Source organism: Mastigoproctus giganteus, chromosome 7 (assembly GCF_048544385.1).
Source record: "Mastigoproctus giganteus isolate SK-2022 chromosome 7, ASM4854438v1, whole genome shotgun sequence".
In the NCBI taxonomy this organism is placed as follows: Eukaryota; Metazoa; Arthropoda; class Arachnida; order Uropygi; family Thelyphonidae; genus Mastigoproctus; species Mastigoproctus giganteus.
Genome location: NC_143581.1, coordinates 84,351,279 through 84,371,010, shown reverse-complemented (window position 1 = coordinate 84,371,010; position 19,732 = coordinate 84,351,279). Strand labels below are relative to the sequence as shown.

General features: G+C 36.8%; 1 protein-coding gene across 1 annotated transcript in view; it reads left to right on the top strand.

Annotated features, from left to right (window-relative positions):
* Positions 1 to 19,732, top strand: part of nonC (serine/threonine-protein kinase Smg1) — a 1,411,261-nt gene that overhangs the window by 322,949 nt on the left and 1,068,580 nt on the right. The window contains exon 16 of the mRNA XM_090378365.1: positions 13,874 to 13,986. Within this exon, the coding sequence (XP_090234491.1) occupies positions 13,874 to 13,986 (113 nt within the window). The remainder of the gene's footprint in view (positions 1 to 13,873; positions 13,987 to 19,732) is intronic.

Below are 19,732 nucleotides of genomic sequence, written 5' to 3'. Positions count from 1 at the left end.
GTGATATAGTTGTACACGTTGGCACTAATGATATTAAGAGTAGGAGACCGGCAGAATTACTTAACAAGTACAATGTTGGAAAAAAAAGCCGGGAATTAGGGTTGAATTTGAAAGTGTCTGCAATTCTGCCCAGACATGATAGGAGGGAGTATATAATGAGGAGCCGTGTCGATCAATTTGGCCTTGGAAAGATTATGCAAGGCTCAAGGGATAAAATTTTTTTCAGCCTGGTCTGTACTTGTTAACAGGAGAGACTGCTTCTACAGGATTGGGTTACACTTAAATAGAAAGGGTGCAAGAATATTTGCTGAAGCTATCGAGGCAGTGTTAGGTGGGTCGGAAAACTGATAGCTTGGGGGGATACAAGGACTAATAGTTTAACAGTAGCCGTAGGCAGAGGTGAAGGTGATTCTTGCACAACTTCTATTAGAATAAGTAGCGACCTGGAGCAAGGGGTGTTGCAGGTTTCAGGGACGGATGGCGGTCATTGTGAAATAGGTGGGTATATGGGATGTGTTAGGGTAACTAAGAATAGGAATAGGAGCATGTATATCAATGCTAGAAGTATAGTAAATAAATTTGATGAATTTGAAGTGTTGGTCAAGACATCAAAGGCAGATACTCTTGCACTTGGTCATCAGACGTGGTGTCACACAGATATAAGGAATGCAGAACTGGAATTTGGGGAGTACAATGTGTACAGAAAGGATAGACAGGATAGAAAGGGAGGAGGTGTTATGCTGTTAATTAAGAAAAACATAAGGCACCTGCGAGGTGATCTGATTGAGATGTATAAGGCCTTGAATGGATTGAGTAAGCTGAATGCTGTTGGGATTCTTTCTCTTGCTCAGATTAAGAATCTGAGGGGGTTTGCCTTTAGCCAACCAATCTCATTGATTTGTGGAATAGACTTCCATCTTTTGTTGCGGAAGTTGATAGCCTAAATAAATTTAAGGTTGAGCTGGACAGGCATTTGGAACGAATGGAGGGGAGAAATGGGAAGGTTTTTTTTTTTTTTTTGCTCATGCTGCATAAGCTTGCTTTCTTGCATTGTATGCCTCTACTAATGCTAATTTTATAGTATTCATGGTTCACCATTTTGTAGTATTCCTGGTTCATAAGCCTGTGAGTCAGAAAATATGATGAGCATGATCATTTTGGGTCATGCTCATTATATTTTCATATGATGGGCCATGCTCATCGTATATTTGGATATATTTGGGTCTTGCATTTTTCGGCTTTGGAAAAGATGGAATTCTTTGTCAACATGCTGCTGCTGTGGATCAGTAGCAGAATGTTGACAGAGATCCCTACATGTGAGAACTTGCCATAATATTCAATGAGGATGTGAGGCACAAACTTGGTTGAAATCCATTGCATTCCCAAATCTTCCTAAAATTGCTTGATGCATCCCATATGAAATATCAAAAGCAGGTTCATGGTCAGTTGCTAATCTGATCGTTCCTTATCAGATCAGTGATTGAATCATTGGTTTTGGAATTTTAGGGACCAGTGTGAGGATCATCTTCGACAACAAATGACCTGCTTTAAACTTTGCAAACCACTGACAAGTCTTCAAATAACACATATTGTCTCTGAAAACTGTTTTTACCATTTATTGGGTTTCTATTGCACATTTTCCTTAATATGAAACAGAATTTGAGGAAAATTTGTAGATCACTGAAATCGCTCATTTTAAAAGGTGTTGGAACACATAAAATGCCTTCTGTTCAATGCACAATAATTCACACTGGCTGTAAATAAATAGGTGATTTATATTATATCTTCATGTCCATTACTGTGCTAGATGGGTCACTGACTGAACATATAAAGTTCCAACTTGCTATGACACTACAATTTCAAGGTACATTGGTCTTGAATTCTTTTATGTGATCATTTGACCTAATGGAGTGATATATTACAGCACTAGATTATGTAATGATAGAAATGGGGGTTGTGAAAGCTGCTTTTGACAAAGATAAAACAAAATACAGTGGTACCTTGGTTTGCGAGCATAATTCGTTCCGGAAATGTGTTCGTAATCCAAAGCACTCGTATATCAAAGCGAATTTTCCCATAAGAAATCATGGAAACCCAGATGATTTGTTTCAAAACTCAAAAATATTCATATACTGTAAAAATGATTAATACAAAATACATACATACCTTTTTATATTTTTAATATTTAAATTTAATATACATAAAGCAATGAATTTATTAATTATTGGGTAGGACGACTTTCACTGTCACTAACGGAATCACTGCTATCTGTTGACTTTTTCTTTTTGTGCGACTTTAACAAGGAACCTATCCAATGACACTTGCTTTTGCCTCCTTTTAAGGATTTCACGGAAATATAACATTGCATTGTCGTTAAACGATCGCTCGCACTGCCACAGCCGTATTCGGGTGATGCTTTTCTACAAAATTTTGCACTGATTCCCACATTTTACATACCTCCCTAATCTCATTTTAAGAGAGGAATGTCTCCATTTTTTTGTCCTCCTCCTCCTCAGACGAGATCTCCTCCATAATCTCTTGCTGTTGCCCGTGATGCAGATCCATCAGTTCGTCGGTTGTAAACTCCTGGCCATGTTCCTCCACCAGCTCTTGAATGTCATCCTTATTCACCTCCAGTTCCATGGTCGTCCACAAGGACACAATTTCATCGACAACTGGTAGCTCCTCACCTCGAATCATCGCTGAAATAGTGCCTTGATGTGAAGCTTTTTAAAGTTCGGAATGACCTGCTGAATCATGGGCTGGAGTAATGGAGTAGTGTTGGGAGGAAGGAACTTGACCTTAATGAACTAGAATTCTTCCAGTAAGTCGTCCTCAAGGCCTGGAGGATGAACAGGAGCATTATCCATAACCAGCAAGACTTTGAGTGGCTGTTTTTTTTCTAAAAGGTATTTCTTCACTGCAGGACCGAAGACCTCGTTGATCCACTCAACGAACAAGATACGAGTGACCCAAGCCTTGCTGGTGGACCTCCACATAATGTTTAATTGGCTCTTTTGCACTTTGTATTTCTTGAAGGCTCGTGGATTCTCAGAATGATACACGAGCGGGGGCTTGACTTTGAAATCACCGCTTCCATTAGCACGCAGCAAGAGGGTGAGACGGTCTTTCATGGGCTTGTGACCGAGCATTGCATTCTCTTCTCCTGTAATGTAGGTCCTCTTTGGCATCTTTTTCCAAAAAAGCCCCATCTCATCGCAATTAAAAACTTGCTGCGGCAGGTAACACTCGGAAAGCATGAGCTTCTGGAACTCTGCAACGAACGCCTCAGCTGCCTTATCGTCCAAACTCGCAGCCTCCCCGTGCCTCACAACACTATGGATGTCACTTCTCCTCTTAAAGTTATCAAACCATCCCCTGCTCGCCTTGAAGCCTTCTTCGTTTTCTGTAGATGTACTTGGCAGTTTACTTACGAGGTCGGCATACAAGGCCTTTCCCTTCTCACAGATCAAGTTCTCGGTCACAGTATCACCTGCTAGTTGCTTCTCGTTTATCCACACCAAAAGCAACTTTTCTACATCTTCCAGAATACGTGGCCATTGCTTTGATATTTTCGTGACTCCTTTTGCTACATCTAGTCCCCTTAGTTCTTCTTTCTTCTTTAATATTGTGCAGTTCGTTGACGTAGACTTCTTATAAAATCTTGCGATGGCGGCCACTTTCATACCTTGTTCATGCTTCCCGATGATTTTCTTCTTAATTTCTACCGTAATCACTCCTTCTTCTTACCGCCTTCCTTTTCAACCCTTTTTTCCATTGGGGCCATTTTCGTAGTGTACAGTTAATAAAGAACAGTCACTACATTTGAACACAAAATAAAAAAAATGCTTTATGTACATACACGTGGTCACAACGCTAGCACGAATGTTCACTACGATGTTCACTACAATGTTGACTGTATACGAGTGAGGCATGCGGGACGATTACCCGATCAGCATGTGATCACGTTAAGCTCAGCAGACAATTTTTAGGGAATAAAGCACTATTACAAAATGAGGAGGCACGCTTGATACACATAAACAAAGCTGTGCGCGTGTAGCAACTGAATAAACAACACCGTAAAAGCAGAGATACACCTCACATTTTCCTAAAGCACATTTCTTGGGGTTACTACCATAAAATAATAAAAACAATTTCCAGTTGCGTTTCTGCTAGTGGATCTGTTATAAACTGGTAGTAAACTCGATCTAATTGCATTTGCGATTATACCGATAGCTGGAATTGTGTTGGTTTTTAGTTATTATGGTGAAATGTGTTTCCCCTTCACTGATATAAAAAACATAATACATTTTTAGAATCTTCTCTTCATTCTTTTATGTTGCGTTCGGTTGGGGTGATTCTGCGTTCAACTGCCATTTCTTGTAAACACGAAGGCGAATCGTGCATAAGCGAACTCGGTTCGTGTTATATACGACATCATTCCCCTATTTATAAATCGTGTATGATCGAATTCGTGTAGTGTAAACATGTGTTATACGAGGACTGACTGTACTCATATTGCAAGACCTCGCTCGTTTATCAAGTTAAAATTTATTAAAAATTTTTGCTCGTCTTGCAAAACACTCGCAGACCAAGTTACTCACAATCCAAGGTACCACTGTACAGATTTGAGCACAGTTCAGTTAAATCAGAATATGGGCCTACTTCAATGTTGGCTGTTATACCTTATCTATAATAAAGAAAAAAAAATTATCACAATTTGTACAAGATTTCTGCCTTCTCAGTTATTGGCAAAAAGCATATCTTAGCTGCAGTGTGTTAAAGCTGAAATGATTGAATCCATTCATGTAGCCAATCAGAGCACTTCACATATACCTACATATGTAGTACATACATGTTTGCAGCCAATCAGTTCTCTTCACTCAGTTTGCTTTGCCACGTTTCAAGTTCTGCCATGATCATCTGTGTACACATTCTTATTTAGGTTTAAACTTTTCTATTTTTATTACCCATCATGTCTGGAAAGTGGTCTAAAACTTCAAATGCAGATAGTGCATCTAAGGTGCCAACAAAAAGCAGGTTATTCTGTAGTGATGTGGTGGTTTTTCTGCGTAACTATTTTTAATTTTTATTTCACACCATTCAATAATGGATACATTTTTTGTAAGAGGAACAAAGAGAAAGTTAGATTCCGTGGAGAGAACAGAAAATCCTGAGTAAAGATGCAAAGACAAATCAACAACACTCTCAATATAACAGACCAAATGGCAAGTGTAATCATGATCATTCCCCAAGTCTATATGAACAAATCAGCTCCAGATAAGAAAAAAAAACTAAAAAAAACCCGATGATATTATCATAATGAATATTTGTAAATATGGCTTCTGTTGTTGTGGTGATGAGCAGAATAAAGTCTTTCTGTGTTTAATATGTTTGCCGAAATAGCAATAACTATGAAACCTCTGTCGAGGAGACATTTTGAAAGAAATAATCAAGACTTGAATGGTAAGCCCATTGCTTATTTTGAAGAGAAAAAGAAATATTACATAAAAAGACTTTGTTGGTGAAATCTATATTTGTAAGTCTTAAAAAAGAATTATTACAAGCCTCAATGAAAGTGAGCTATTGCCTTACTTATCAAGGAGAGGCCCTACTATTGGTGAAAATTTGATAATGCCATGCGCTATTAACTTGTGAGACAATATTCAGGCCCAATGAATCAGCAAAAATAAAACAGGTACTGCTCTCTAATGACACTGTAAAGAGAAGACTTACTTTGTTGGTCTGATCATTTCAGTGAACTCATTCGTAAACTTATGTTGTAGCTGCATTTTACTTTTCAACTGGATGAGTGCACTGATGTCAGTAGACTAACTGTGCTGTTAGTATTTGTTTGATATTTGTATAATGGTGAGCTGTGCAAAGACATTCTTATCTGTGATGATTTGAAAACCACTACGACAGGAGCTGATAATTGTGAAAAATTTAACAGCTTTTTTTGGGCTCATGAGCTAAACTAGAAGAAGTGTATTAACACAGATGTTAATACATTATTATCATCAATTTATGTACTTCACAGGGAAAATTTAGCTGTGAAAAAACAATCCTGCAAAACTGAAAGATATTTTTAAGAAATTACTAGAAATTGTCATTTATGTGAAATCTTGTGGCTTAAATACAGGGCTTTTCTGTAGATTTGTGATGAAATGGATAGTGACTATGACTGCTTATGCTTTTACACCAAAGCACGTTGGCTGAGTTGAGGTTAAGTACTGATGAGATTCTCTGAATTGCACTCTGAAATTGTGGTTTCTTATTGATTGTAAAGCTGAAGCCACAAGAAAAACAACTCGAGATAAACTGCCGAGATTCATTGACTTTTTGTCTTGTGATTATACATAGGGGGTTTGTGTACCTTGCCAATATATATATGACGAACTGAACACAATGAATGTCACTTCAAGGTAAAAACGCAGTATTTTTCATGGCCAGTAATAAAATTTCTACATTCAAAGATAACATTCTCTGGAGAAAGAGAGCTGAAGCAGGACAAAATGTGATACCTTCGATACTTTTACTGACTTGTTGAAAACATATCTCTGCAGAGTCAGGCTTACAGAAAGCAGTAATTGAACACCTCACACAGTTGTTGATGTATTTTGAAGAATATTTTCCTGTCAATATAGACTTTGGAAATTACATGTGGATTGCTTGCCTTTACTTGAAAAACCAAATCTTTTCTGTTTTGTCCACAAAAGAAGAAGAATAGATTGATATCTCTTGTGACACATCACAAGAAAAGTTTTTTTAGTATTTCACTGTCTTCATTCTGGGCTAATTTGCTGGACCCTTTCCCTAACATAGCAGATAAATCAGTTTGTGTACTTTTACCATTTTTGATGACTTATTTATGTGAATATGAGTTCGTAAAATATTATGACACAAAATCAAAAAAAGAAACAGACTTGACACTTCAGCAGAACTGTTTCTTTTTTTGATTTTGTGTTATTCATTGTCAGTTATCAGTTTTGACACCTAATTTTAATAAAATTGCTGAAAATCTGACTGTCTCTCATTAGATTCACTAAGTCTATTTTTTTTAATTTGGAGCCTTAATAATACATATTTTTTTAGTTTAAAATTTTAAGACTAGCAATTATTTTTTGGTTCCACTATAATACAGTACACATGCAAAAAAAAACAAACCTTTCCCCTTCCTTAGTGTTTTATGTCAACAATAATATTATGGGGTACCTGAGGCCCGTGCTGAACTTCCTGGAGGGAGGGGGGGGGGGTTCCTTGGCCAGAAAGTTTGAGAACCACTGCTATAGTCAATATCACAGCAGCAGCAGCTGGCATGAAGTAACTCAAAATTGCATGAACAGAGTGTGGAAGGAGCTGTTGCCAGAAGTGTGTATGACTTTATAGGATGTGACAAGGAACAGTTATCAGTAACATCATTGACTTAGCCAGGATATTGATATGGATGACATTGAGGAATTACTGTAGTCTCATGGTAAGAGTTTTATTAATGATGAACTTCGTGAATTGGCAAACACCCTTGCCAATTCATGAAGTTTTCTCCCAGTGAGAAAACACCAAGATTCTCATTGGGAGGAAACACCAATGAGAAACCTCACCACTTCCTCAGTAGTAGTAGTAGTATTAGTGGTGGAGCCACACTCTTCCAAATCATGGACCAGTTCATCGAAAATGACCTTGACTGGGAAAAAAATAGCAAGGCAAAGAGAGGTATCCTTGATATGATTTCCTGCTATTGAGGAAATGTAAGAGAAGACAGTCAACTCTTGACACCTACTGCAAGAAAAATTAATTCTTCAAATGACTTATTCATGATATATATTGTACATCATTCAATTCATTAGTAGTCTTTGTTTATCATACCTATAAATTACTGTATATATTATATTTCTCAGGCAAAAAAACATTATAAGTAATGCATCTCTGTTTATTTGATGTTAAAATGACCCTTTATAGTGCTGTTTCAATTGGGGCATATCCCTGTTAGCACTGAGGAACATATCCTGAGTGCTAACCAGGATATGCCTGTTGTTTAAAAAATCAGTGTAGGGGTGGAGTGTATAACTTTGAAAAAATTTCAAGGTGTTCACTTACAGAAACTGAAATTGAATAATTTCATTGCAATTGAGGTCCAGCATTTGATGAAACTGAATCAAAAGAGATATATATATATAAGGAATATTACTGCTTTGGGGTAGGGTGGGTTTTTAAAAATTTTTATATGATTGTTTTCCTTTTACAATATTTTGATTTTATTTTCAACAGTAATGTCATATTAATATTTAACTATAAAGTTAACATAGTAAAAATTTTAATTTAAAAGTACACAGTTTTTCAGTTTTTATACACTGTCAAGTTCCTTTGGGAGGAAAAAACGTACTAAAGAAAGAAATAAGGATTGGCTCAAGAGGATTCAGACAGCTTCATTAATACTGTGTTTAACAATGAGTTTACTTTCTACCTAATTGCAGTATACATCAACGCTTATTTCCAAATTCAGTATTAACCTTACTTCCAAATTCCAAATTTTTTGTAAGAGGAACAAAGAGAAAGTTAGTGATTGATAAGGCAACGTAAATGTGTTTCTTTTCAATTTGTGTGTTCTGTAAAGCCGAAGACCTGAAATGGAAACTGTTAGGATAAGGCGTTCCTACCATCTTAACAGAACTGACATGAGGGCAGGTCAGGCATGAGGGTGCATAAGTACATGTGCCCTGAGTGACTGGAGTTCAAACGTGTGACTCTAAATACAGTGCTCTTTCTTGTATTCTCTCTATCTTGTGAACTCCTCTGACCATGTGGTTGTCTTGGAGTATAAACTAAAAATTTGTTTATTTATTTATATCAGGAAACAGACATGTCTTTGCCAATTAATTTTCCCTTGTAAAGAAAAGGAATATATGAAGTCGTTGCAGCTTACTGGTGAAGAAAATCAGCACAGAATGGAATTATTTCTTCCCTTTATTTGTATTTCTTCCCATCACTTACATTATATACCATTTTATTTGCATATTTACTGTTAAATGAAAATGTTTACAATTTCTGTTGCATCTGAATATGAAAATGTAAACAAATTCTGTTGCGTCTCAGTTGTTAGTGCTATATTGGGAGTGTCCAAGCTGTTGAGACAGTGGAATGCAGTTTTAAACAAACGAGGAGAAGTAAATCTGAATATGGAGTAGTACAGAAGCACTGAATGCACTTAATTTTGTGGTTTAAGTTTCCAGGTCTAGGAAAGTGTTTATTTTCAAGTACAGCTCATTATTGTCGTTTATAATTGTGAGATATGGGTTCCTACCAACATCTAAGTATTTGCAAAGTTGAATTTGCTGTTTGAAGATATATATATATATATATATATATAAATAATTAAAATCTGGCAATATGTGGGTCGGCTGCCTGCAAGTAAAAAATTCATTAAGGATGGATCTAGCCCAAGGATTTATCTGCAAATTTACCTGGATAAATGAAGGAAGAATGTTAAGCAACAAGGTTCTTTCTTGCAGATTATTTTTAGGATAATTAAAGTCAGAACATTAAGTAAGCCATTGTACATGAACAGTGGCTTACTTTTTAGTAATAAAATGGAAGCCACTTTGCATTCCAGATTATGAATGTAGAGCAGACATAATAGAAACAAGAAAAGCATAATTGAACTAGATCCTTATAGAAAAGCATGTTAAATAACTAGTTGAAGACACAAGGGTATATAGAGCATTTATGACTGGTAACGACTATACTCTTGTTTTGAGCAAACTAAAAATAATTATTACTGCCAAAATCTACCTGACAGTGTGCAGTCATTATTGGACACATTCTGCAATGCTTGAGTAGCACTATCGTTGGACACTGCAACACTTCGTGAAGTCCATGCTAAGATGTGTATGGACTGTATTACGGGCATTAGGTAGACTTTTTTCCTGTTGCATGGTCTGATGAATTCCATTTCCAACTCTATCATGTTGATGGGCATATCAGCATTTGAGTAAGCAGCATGCAGTCCTGGCAGGCTGGAGGTGGCAATGTTATGGTTTGGGAACTGTTTTCATGGCATGCCATGTGTCCTCTGATCCCTTTTAATCAACAGTTCAAAGGGAATTTCTACCTTTCTGTTGTTGCCATCCAGATATACAATATACACCCCTTCATGATGACAACTCTGGTGTCTGCAAGACAACTTGCATGCCACTTGGCAGGTTGCTAACTATTTTCATTTGGAACATGACAATGAATTTACTGTCCTCCCATGGCCACCCAACTCGCCTGACCTCAATCCACATGAGCATGTTTGGGACCAAGTGGAAAAGGACATTCGATGCAATTGACACATTGTGCAATGCCTGTGGAGCAAGGGCAGCCCAAGCTCAACAGGCATTGGTAGTCCATGCAATGTCTTTTGGAGTCTTTGTGAAGATGTGTACAGGCTGTATTATGGGTAAAAGGTGGCCCCAAAATGTGTAGGTGTTATTAATGCAAAGCCAACTCAGTGTCTATATACAGTAAAATCTCGTTAATACCAACTCGGTTTATACAAAGTACTCGTTTTTATCAAGTACATACCATTTCCCTGCGAAAGGATAGGCTTCTCTATGTAAATATATTCATTTATTACAAAATTCGGTTATTATGTATTACAAAATTTGTTTTCACCTCATGAGAAATAAATATTGTTATTTTGTATGATTAATACAAATCTTAGCACAGCTGTCCGATTATTGCTCCTATTATTGCCTCTGGCCACCCGATTCCCTGCTTCTCGAAGGATGGCACTTACTTGTTAGAAATTATTTTTGTGTAAACAAAACCAGTTTATAGTAGCTACAACACGATTGCATTCTGAAAAACATCATGTTAAGTTAACAAAAAATAAAAACAGTTTTTCCAAGTTGTTTCCATATACTCCCTCGCTCTCCACGGGATTAAGGTCAGTTGCAATTGTCATGGCAGTTCAAAGAATCTTTTGCTACAGTATACAGTAATCTATTTTTTGTGCCATTTTATCTGAGCTAATGGCTTTTTCGGAACTTGTCTTTAAATTAATTTAAAGTTAGTTTATTTTAAATCTCATCTAGTAGTGTTATGGTTACAAAACCTAAACTGGCAAAATTGAGCCTGGAAATTAAACTGAAAATTATACAAGAGGCTGATAGGATTGAACTTAGCAAAACGGACATTGCAAAGGAATACAACATCCCTTTACCTACTTCATCTACAATACTGGGAAAAAAAAACCATGATGGACTGTGTGACACTGGAGCAGCGATAAAAAAAACAGGGAACGGTAACCTGAAGAAACGGTGTTGACTCTGGATTAGTCGACAAGGAAAAGGCTACAGACTGATTGTGTTCTGTACAGTCCATTCTTCAAAAATATGGGGCAAAGGATAATTTTAATCTTGATGAGATAGGTTTATTTTATAATTTGTCAGCCAAACAAAACATTTGCTGTTTTAGGAGAGTCTTGTCATGGTGGAAAATTAAATAAAAAAAGACTCACTATTCTGTTACGCTGTAATTCAAATGGCAATACAAAACTATGCCCACTGGTGATTGGTAAGTTTTCCAAGCCAAGATGTTTTAAAGAAGTTAACCAATTTCCCTGTGATTATGTGGCCAATAGAAGTGCTTGGCTTATGGTCAGAATTTTTCAGTCTTGGTTATCAAAAGTGGACAGAAGAATGGCTTCAGGAAAAAGGAACATCTTGATGATTGTAGAACGTTGTACAGCACATTCTGCCAAGTCATTTAAGTTGATATATGGCTGTTGTTTTTAATCTCTCATTACCATCCATAGCCAAGATGTCAGGAGCGGGAGTGCAGTAGGACATGCTATTTGAGTAGACCAGGAATCAAACCCCTGACTGCTAAATACGGTCGATCTGCCAACCCGCACTGGACCAGCATGACAGATTATGGTCCATTTTTCTCAACACGAATTGTTGAGGAGGCTTCCATCTTGCAGTGGGTGATAATGGCTTCAGTTTATCTTTTTTTTTTCCCCCACCAGTTTATGCAGCCACTGGATCAAGGCATTATTTATAACCACAAGGGAGCATACAGAGCCTGCCTGATAAGGTACTTGATTCTCAACATAGGAGGGAACAATTTGCAGCTAAATTGGAATGTCTTGGATGCTATCCGTAATCTTATTATTATTTGGGACAATATTGCATCAAGTGTGATAATCAACTGCTTCAGAAAGATTGGCTTTGGAGAGAATATCGAAAAACATGCTCCAGCAGATGAATGTGATAGCAACGTCGAGGAATGGGGAATTTGAAGGAGCTATGGATTTTGTTAGTGAATTTAAAGAGTTTGTGAAGGTACATGTAGTTTCTACTACAGCAATGCAACACCAGAAGAGCTGCTAAGCACCAAGCAAAACGATGATGTTTTTGTTATCAGCGACAGCAAAAGTGAAGAAACACATACCCACACTACCATCTAAAAAAGATGCCCAAAATGCATCTTTTTTTAGATGGTAGTGTGAGCAAAATAGAAGTGTTTGTTTTAGTTTGAGAAAAATAGAAGTGTTGACCTGCAGTAATGTTGATAAAGAAACAACTATTGCATTCTATAATGTCTGCGCTGTAGTTAAAAATGCATATAGGACAAAAGCTGTGCAAGCAACATTGGATTCTTTCTTTAAATTAGATTAATTTATTAAAGTTAATGAATTGTATGTCTCTTATTATATTAAGATTAATTCTTTTACTGTGATAGTAAAATCTTGTATATATATCAAAATATATACTGTACAATATTTTCATTTCTGTTAATTGCTTTTCTTTTAGTTTATTATTTTATTTTATTTCTTACAAATAAAATTAAATCTTTAAAACGTATGGTAATCCTGTTGTATTGTTAGACAAGGCTTTTGTGTATATTATTTTTTATTTTAATTATTTTATTTTATTAATTTAAATTAATTAATTTTTTTATTTATTTTTGATATTATTATTATTTATTATTATTCTTAGATATACCAAAAAATAATAAATAAAAAAATAATAATAAAGGTAAAATTTACACTTTTGGGGGACCTCGTTACTACAAACCTTGTTATTACAAAATGGAAAATTTAGGTCCCTTGAACTTTGTATTAACGATATTCTACTGTATATGTTATTCTAATGCTATAGTTATATTCAGACAAGCAGTCTGCCAGCATTTTGGCTAGTGTGTTTTTACTCAACTTGTTGGGAAAAATTCACAAGTGTTTATGATGGAATAAGCTGCCAGCTGGTTTACCAGCCTGCTCCTAGGTGTGCACAGAATCAAGTCTGGCTTTCAGTTGACTCTAAGAGATGGAGAGTAATGCACTGTTGTGCATCTCTTTTTTTTGTGGGCTGACAGGAAGCCTTTTACTTCAACAAAATTTTTATGTTCGGATCATCCCGCAGAACTGAAAACTTCTTATACAGTTAAATAAAATGAACGGCGTTTACCTTGTTTCACTTGCTTGAGTCCTTTGTATTGCCCATTTTCTACAAAATTAAATTTGATAATACAAATACACTATAGTAAAGCTTGCACAATTAATGAATAAGAAAATTTCAAAACACATAGTGCAACTTTGGACAGTTGACAACCAACTGGATGAGTAGTATATTCACAAACCACATGTTTATGTGCAAAATATACACCCAGCACAACAAGCTGGATCTATCCTGCTGATCCAGCTACAACATGTTGGCCAACATTGTTTTCATTTATTGATGAATGTTTGCATTGTGGCCTGGCTTGTTGATCAACATTTACCTTATTGTAAACTTAGCTTAACTCTTACATGTTATATTATAATGTATATATTGTATTGGTTTCTTGAATATTATATTCATTACAAGTAACACTTTCATTTTCAATGCAGGTTGCTCTGTATAAAATGGAGTCAAGAAGTAATTGAATGCTTGCAGCATCATATAATTCGATTTGTTAAAGTTCCAGAATTTATTATTCTGGTAGACACTGTCATTGATTCAGGTAAAGTTTTCTTTTTACTGATGTAAAAATGTTGCTAATAATTGAAATAGATCTATTGGAAATATACATGAATGTTATTTTGTTATAAATAAAAAAAAAAAAAAAAGGTTAGCTTTCTAAGGTGGTCTGCTCTGCAACAGAAGAGCTTGTAATCTGTTATTTTTTGGTATAATTGGTGTAATGCTTGTTTTTGTTTTTGTCATTTGAGCAGTGCTATGCACTTGTTGGTTACAAAATAAGTTTCCCTATTCAGGAGACCCTAATGTCAAAATGGTTAGAGTTTGAGCTGTGAAAATCGCTGGGGAGTATGTCATTTAGGGTATGAGGAAGCGATTTGTAGAAGAAGAAAAATTAGTTCGAATTTCTGCCACCAGGGAGAAAACTCTACTGCACATTTGTAAAAGTTATCATTTACTTCAAGACTGGCTGCTTACGCAAATGACATCCTGTTAGATAAAAGCAGAAAGGCCAATGCCACCGTCAATAACTATTATGGCTCTTACAAAAAAAAAGGAACGTGCTCTTTTTGTAAAACTGTTCTACCAGAATAATAGTAATGCTAATGGCAGCACTACGTGAATATCGGAAACTTAAAGGTTTGCGTAAAGGATCTTCGACGTTAGTGGGGCTTCGAAAACCAATAAAGAAATTTGAAGCGACCAGGAAGTTAGGTGCAGTTGCAGGCCAGGTATCGGAACGGAGGTGGTGGATGAAGTGGCAGTTGCAATGGCCAGAATGTGAAACACTACCAGTCAGTACTGCCAGAGGTATATCAAGAGACTTGAACCTTTTACTAAGGTCTGAAAATGTAACAGACCTGGAGGTTTGGAGGCTAGCTTGGGAATTGTTATTTTGTTGGTTATTCTGTTTGCTGTTATTTTGCTGTCTGTTATTAGTTTTGGTTGACATTTCATTGAAGAGAGTTGTCCAGGATTGTGGTAAAATAATGCTACCTATATTTTTTTATGAGTTTTTCCAGTCTTTCCTTATGAGGAAATCTGGGAAGTCCCAGAATTGGGGTACATTATTGGTCTGTTCATCTGGCCTTTATTTGCCATTGGGCCCTTGGAAGACCAAGGTCTGCCATTGCCTGTTTTTTCCCATATAGAGGTGAAGAGGTAAGTAGAGGTAAGTGAAGAGGTAAGTAGAGTCACATAAGTCTCTTGTGGGACAAACCCTATCATCACCTAGGCGCACCGTGGGGGGGGATATTTTTATTGGAAGTGAGCATGGGGGATGACAGTTTGAGTCTTGGAGAAAAGTGGGGCAGAGCCCCCTAGGTGGGAGAATAGGAGAATAAAGGTTATAGGGACAGACTGCACTAGTCTGATTTTGGTCACCATCTTAGGCATTTTTTGTCAGCACTCTGATTTTCCACACTAGCCAGACCAGCTGAAGCCAGTGTAAGCATCCCACACCATGCCGCTTGATAAAAGAATTCAGCATGGTATCAGTAGTTGGTATTAGGGGAGGCATCCAAGTTAGGTTGGTTGCCCACTGCAGTTATGTCTGGGGGGGGGGGATTCTGTCTATAATGAGAACACAATTCATTCACTTGTTCGATCACCCACTGGCCATTACATGCACACAAGATATTATATATATATATTTTTTCCAGATATTTGGTATTCAGGTGCATGAATTATCACTATTGAACACTTACATTCATCCTCCTTTCACCTTTATTCCAATACCCACACATACAGGCTATTGCATATCTACTTCAATGTAGACAACAGATACTTTTTTTTAAACAAAGCTATAATTCAGTTAATTGGTCACTGCATACACGACCATTCATACAACAATTACACATTTCAGCCTGCCATATATGGTTTTGGAAAAAAAAATTATATATATATATATATATACAGTAATACCCCGACTTACGCGAACTCGGAGTTACGCGGTTCTTGATTTTTTTCGTTTGGCAACGCTGCCGCCCACTATCTTCAAGGTCGTTTTTCATATGTTATCGATATACGGTACGACGGCGGAGAATGAGAGCGAAAGATGAACAAAATTCAACTTTGCTGCTTTTATGTGTTTTATATCAGTGAAGGGGAAACACATTTCACCATAATAATGTAAAAACCAACACAATTCCAGCTATCGGTATAATCGCAAATGCAATTAGATCGAGTTTACTACCAGTTTAAAACAGATTTCACTAGCAGAAACGCAACTGGATTTTTATTGTTTTATGGTAGTAACCCCTAGAAATGTGAGGTGTTAATAGTGTATCTCTGCCTTTATGGTGTTGTTTATTCAGTTGCTACATGCGCGCAGCTTTGTTTATGCGTATCAAGCGTGCCTCCTCGTTTTGTAATTGTGCTTTATTCCCTAAAAATGAGTAAAATACTTAATTAAAAGGTGTGAAAAGGAAGCGTCCTGGTGAAGACACTGCAGATTCAGAGAGAAAAAGAAAAGCAATTATCGATAAACAGAGGCGGACTGGGTCAAAAATTCTTACCCTGGAAAATTTATAGTGGCCTCATACTATGGTTTATGGCCAAAATCACACTGGCCCACCGGGGTTTCCCCGGTAAGGCTTATAGCCAGTCCACCTCTGTCGATAGAGAAAAAATATGAAATTGTCAAACGCTTTGAGCGAAATGAAAGACCATGTGATATTGCACGTGCTACAGGCCTAAATGAAGCAACGGCGAAAAGCACATGACAATTGCAAACTTGACAGGTTGAAAATTGAAAAGGGCTCAATTGTAAAGGGCTTAAAAATTTTAGAAAACATAGACTCCAACGAAGAACGCGTTATAGCTACAAAGCAAGGAATAAAAAAATTATTAGCTTGCTACGAAGAAATTCTGCTTGAAAAAAAGAACGCGCTGTGTCGTCAGACGAATTTGTTAGATTTTATGAAGCCATCGACATCGAAATAACTTTTTACGTAAGTCATTTGTTTTTTTTAATACATATTTTGTATTAATATGTATAAAGAACTGCAATTTTATTAATATTTTTCTTCTAAACTAGTGTTTTTGTTAGTCCTTGGTCCCAATTAAGCAAAATTTATATGTATTTATATGCAAAGTTGTACCCCGACTTACGCGAATTCGACTTACGCGATTTTCGTCGGACCCACCCATCGCGTAACTTTGGGGTATTACTGTATACAGTAAACCCCCGCTATTCGCGGGGGTTACGTTCCTGAGAAATGTCGCGAATACCGAAAACGCGAATACTGAGTTATGGCTTCAAAGTATGAAATATATAAGAAAAACTAGTCTAAAATTTTGTCTATGTATGTATTATATGTACCTTCATAATATGACTATGTACATAGACAGTACCTAGTGAAATGCAAGCATATGGCATCGAAATGAAAATAAGAAACAATTTAATATTAAATGTAATATTTATTAGAAATTTCAAACAAATCTTTCAAACCAGCGCCTTTGCTTGCTAGCAAAAAAAAAACATCACGCCAGTGCTATCAACTAGTTTTGCTAACGTGTTGATAAAGGAGTTTTGCCTTTTCGCGAATGATGAGTGAACTTAACGGAATTTTATTTTGAGTTCGGTCTTCTATCCACAGATTTAAAGCCTTTTCCATTTTTTATAATTTAACATCACGAGTTACAGATCAAATTTTTGAAGCAATTAGCGCGTTTTCACGGACACTACGGCGGATTTTTTCTTCCGATTTTTTGATTGATCGTACCGTTGACTCATTGATTTTATAATGTTTTGCCACTGAGGATGACACTTTCACCATTAGAAATTTTGTCTAATAACTCAATTTTATTCGCTAATGTCATCACCTTCTTTGATATTTTCACATTTCTCTTGTTATTCGTAGTCATATTTTTGTAGGGGTTAGAAAGAACTTGTCCACAATAAAGTCACTTTCTTCTGTTAATACACTCGAAAAAGTCTCTTTTACGCTGCAAAACGGTAGATTTATCATTTTTGTAAGCATATCAATTTATAAATTGATAAATTTATTCAATTTATAAACATATAAATTAAAAGCAAAAGACGAAACCTTCTATGACAAACGCATAACACATACTGAACAAGGATTAGCGAGAAACATCCACGCTCGCGATTTTGTCACCCCTCTCCCCCACCCACTGAGCGCTGTTTTGACCGGGAAAGATAATTTTAGCCACGCCCATGTTTTTTATGGCGGAAAATATTCACGGCGCTTTAAAATTCACATTTTTTTAGGTTTCATTTTATATTAAATCGGCGATCGCGAATAAGTGAAACCGCGAATACAGATACCGCAAATAGCGGGGGTTTACTGTATATATATACAAAGGGTACTAGGAAAGTTTTGCAATATGACGCAACAATGAATCACAGGAAACTGCTTGTTGCTGCATGTTGAGACATGTTCATACGTGCATAGTAGCCACCGCGCCAAGTCGATGGGCTCAGTTATTCATTAGTAGTGAGAGTGTAAAGTGCTTGCGATGGCATCGTGGTCACGAAATGAGATAAGACAGTTTTGCAGTATAATTTCGTGCGTGGTTTAACCATAGACCAGTGCTTAGAAGAAATGACTCTTGCACTATATGATGATTGTCCACATCGTACAACGATATTCAGGTGGTATAGAGAATTCCAAAGGGGAAATTTCACTCTGGAGGATTCTGAGAGGCCGGGAAGGCCACGAACGTCAGTTACGGAGGAAAACGTAACTGCTGTGAGGAAAATGCTTGACGAAAACAGGCGAGTGACCTACCAACAGATAGAGGATACTTTGGGCCTAAATGCACCAGCAATTCGTTCGATTCTGCAAGATCATTTGCACGTGAAGAAACTTTGTTCTCTCTGGGTGCCGCATCAACTGACTGAAGAGCAGATGACACGACGTGTGACTTGGTGCCGGGAGATGTTAAAAAAGTTTGATAAGGGACAATCTCGGTATGTGAACAACATCGTGACAGGTGACGAGACTTGGCTGTACTATTACGATCTGCCGACCAAGGCTTAAAACAAAGTTTGGGTCTTTGATGATGACGACACACCCGTAATTGTCAGAAAATCCCGATCTGTAAAGAAGAAAATGATAGCTATGTTTTTCAAATCGAGTGGAATTGTGGAACGTGTCGTTTTGGACACGCAGAAGACAGTCACAGCTAAGTGGTATACTGAACAATGCCTGCCTAAAGTCATTGGATCTATGAAGAACCTGCGGCCAAAGTCAAGAATGGACACCTGGTACCTCCATCACGATAATGCTGCAGCTCACCGCGCCAAAGCCTGCACCGAATATTTGACCACGACAGGACTGAAACTTCTCGAGCACCCTCCCTACAGTCCAGACCTTGCTCCCTGCGACTTTGCACTGTTCCCGCATGTGAAAATGAAGCTAAAAGGGAGGCGGTTTTCCAGTGATGAGGACCTTCTACGGGCTTGGGACAACGAGTGTGCTTTACTCCCTAGTGAAACTTGGCAGAACTGGTTTCAAGATTGGTTTCGGAGGATGGAGAGGTGTATTGAATGTAGAGGAAATTACTTTGAAAAAATTAAATAAGCAAAGCTGTATTGCAAAACTTTCCTAGTACCCGTTGTATATATAAGCTAAAATAGGATATTTATTTAATTTTGGCATGGCAAATGTCCTATTTATTTATTTAATCATGGCAAATACTTAATTTTGTTGTGTTAATTGGATTCTACACATATACATATATATATATAATATATATACCGAATATATATGATAAATATGAGGCAGAAAGTTAAGAGTGATAAAAGTAATATGTCAGTTGTA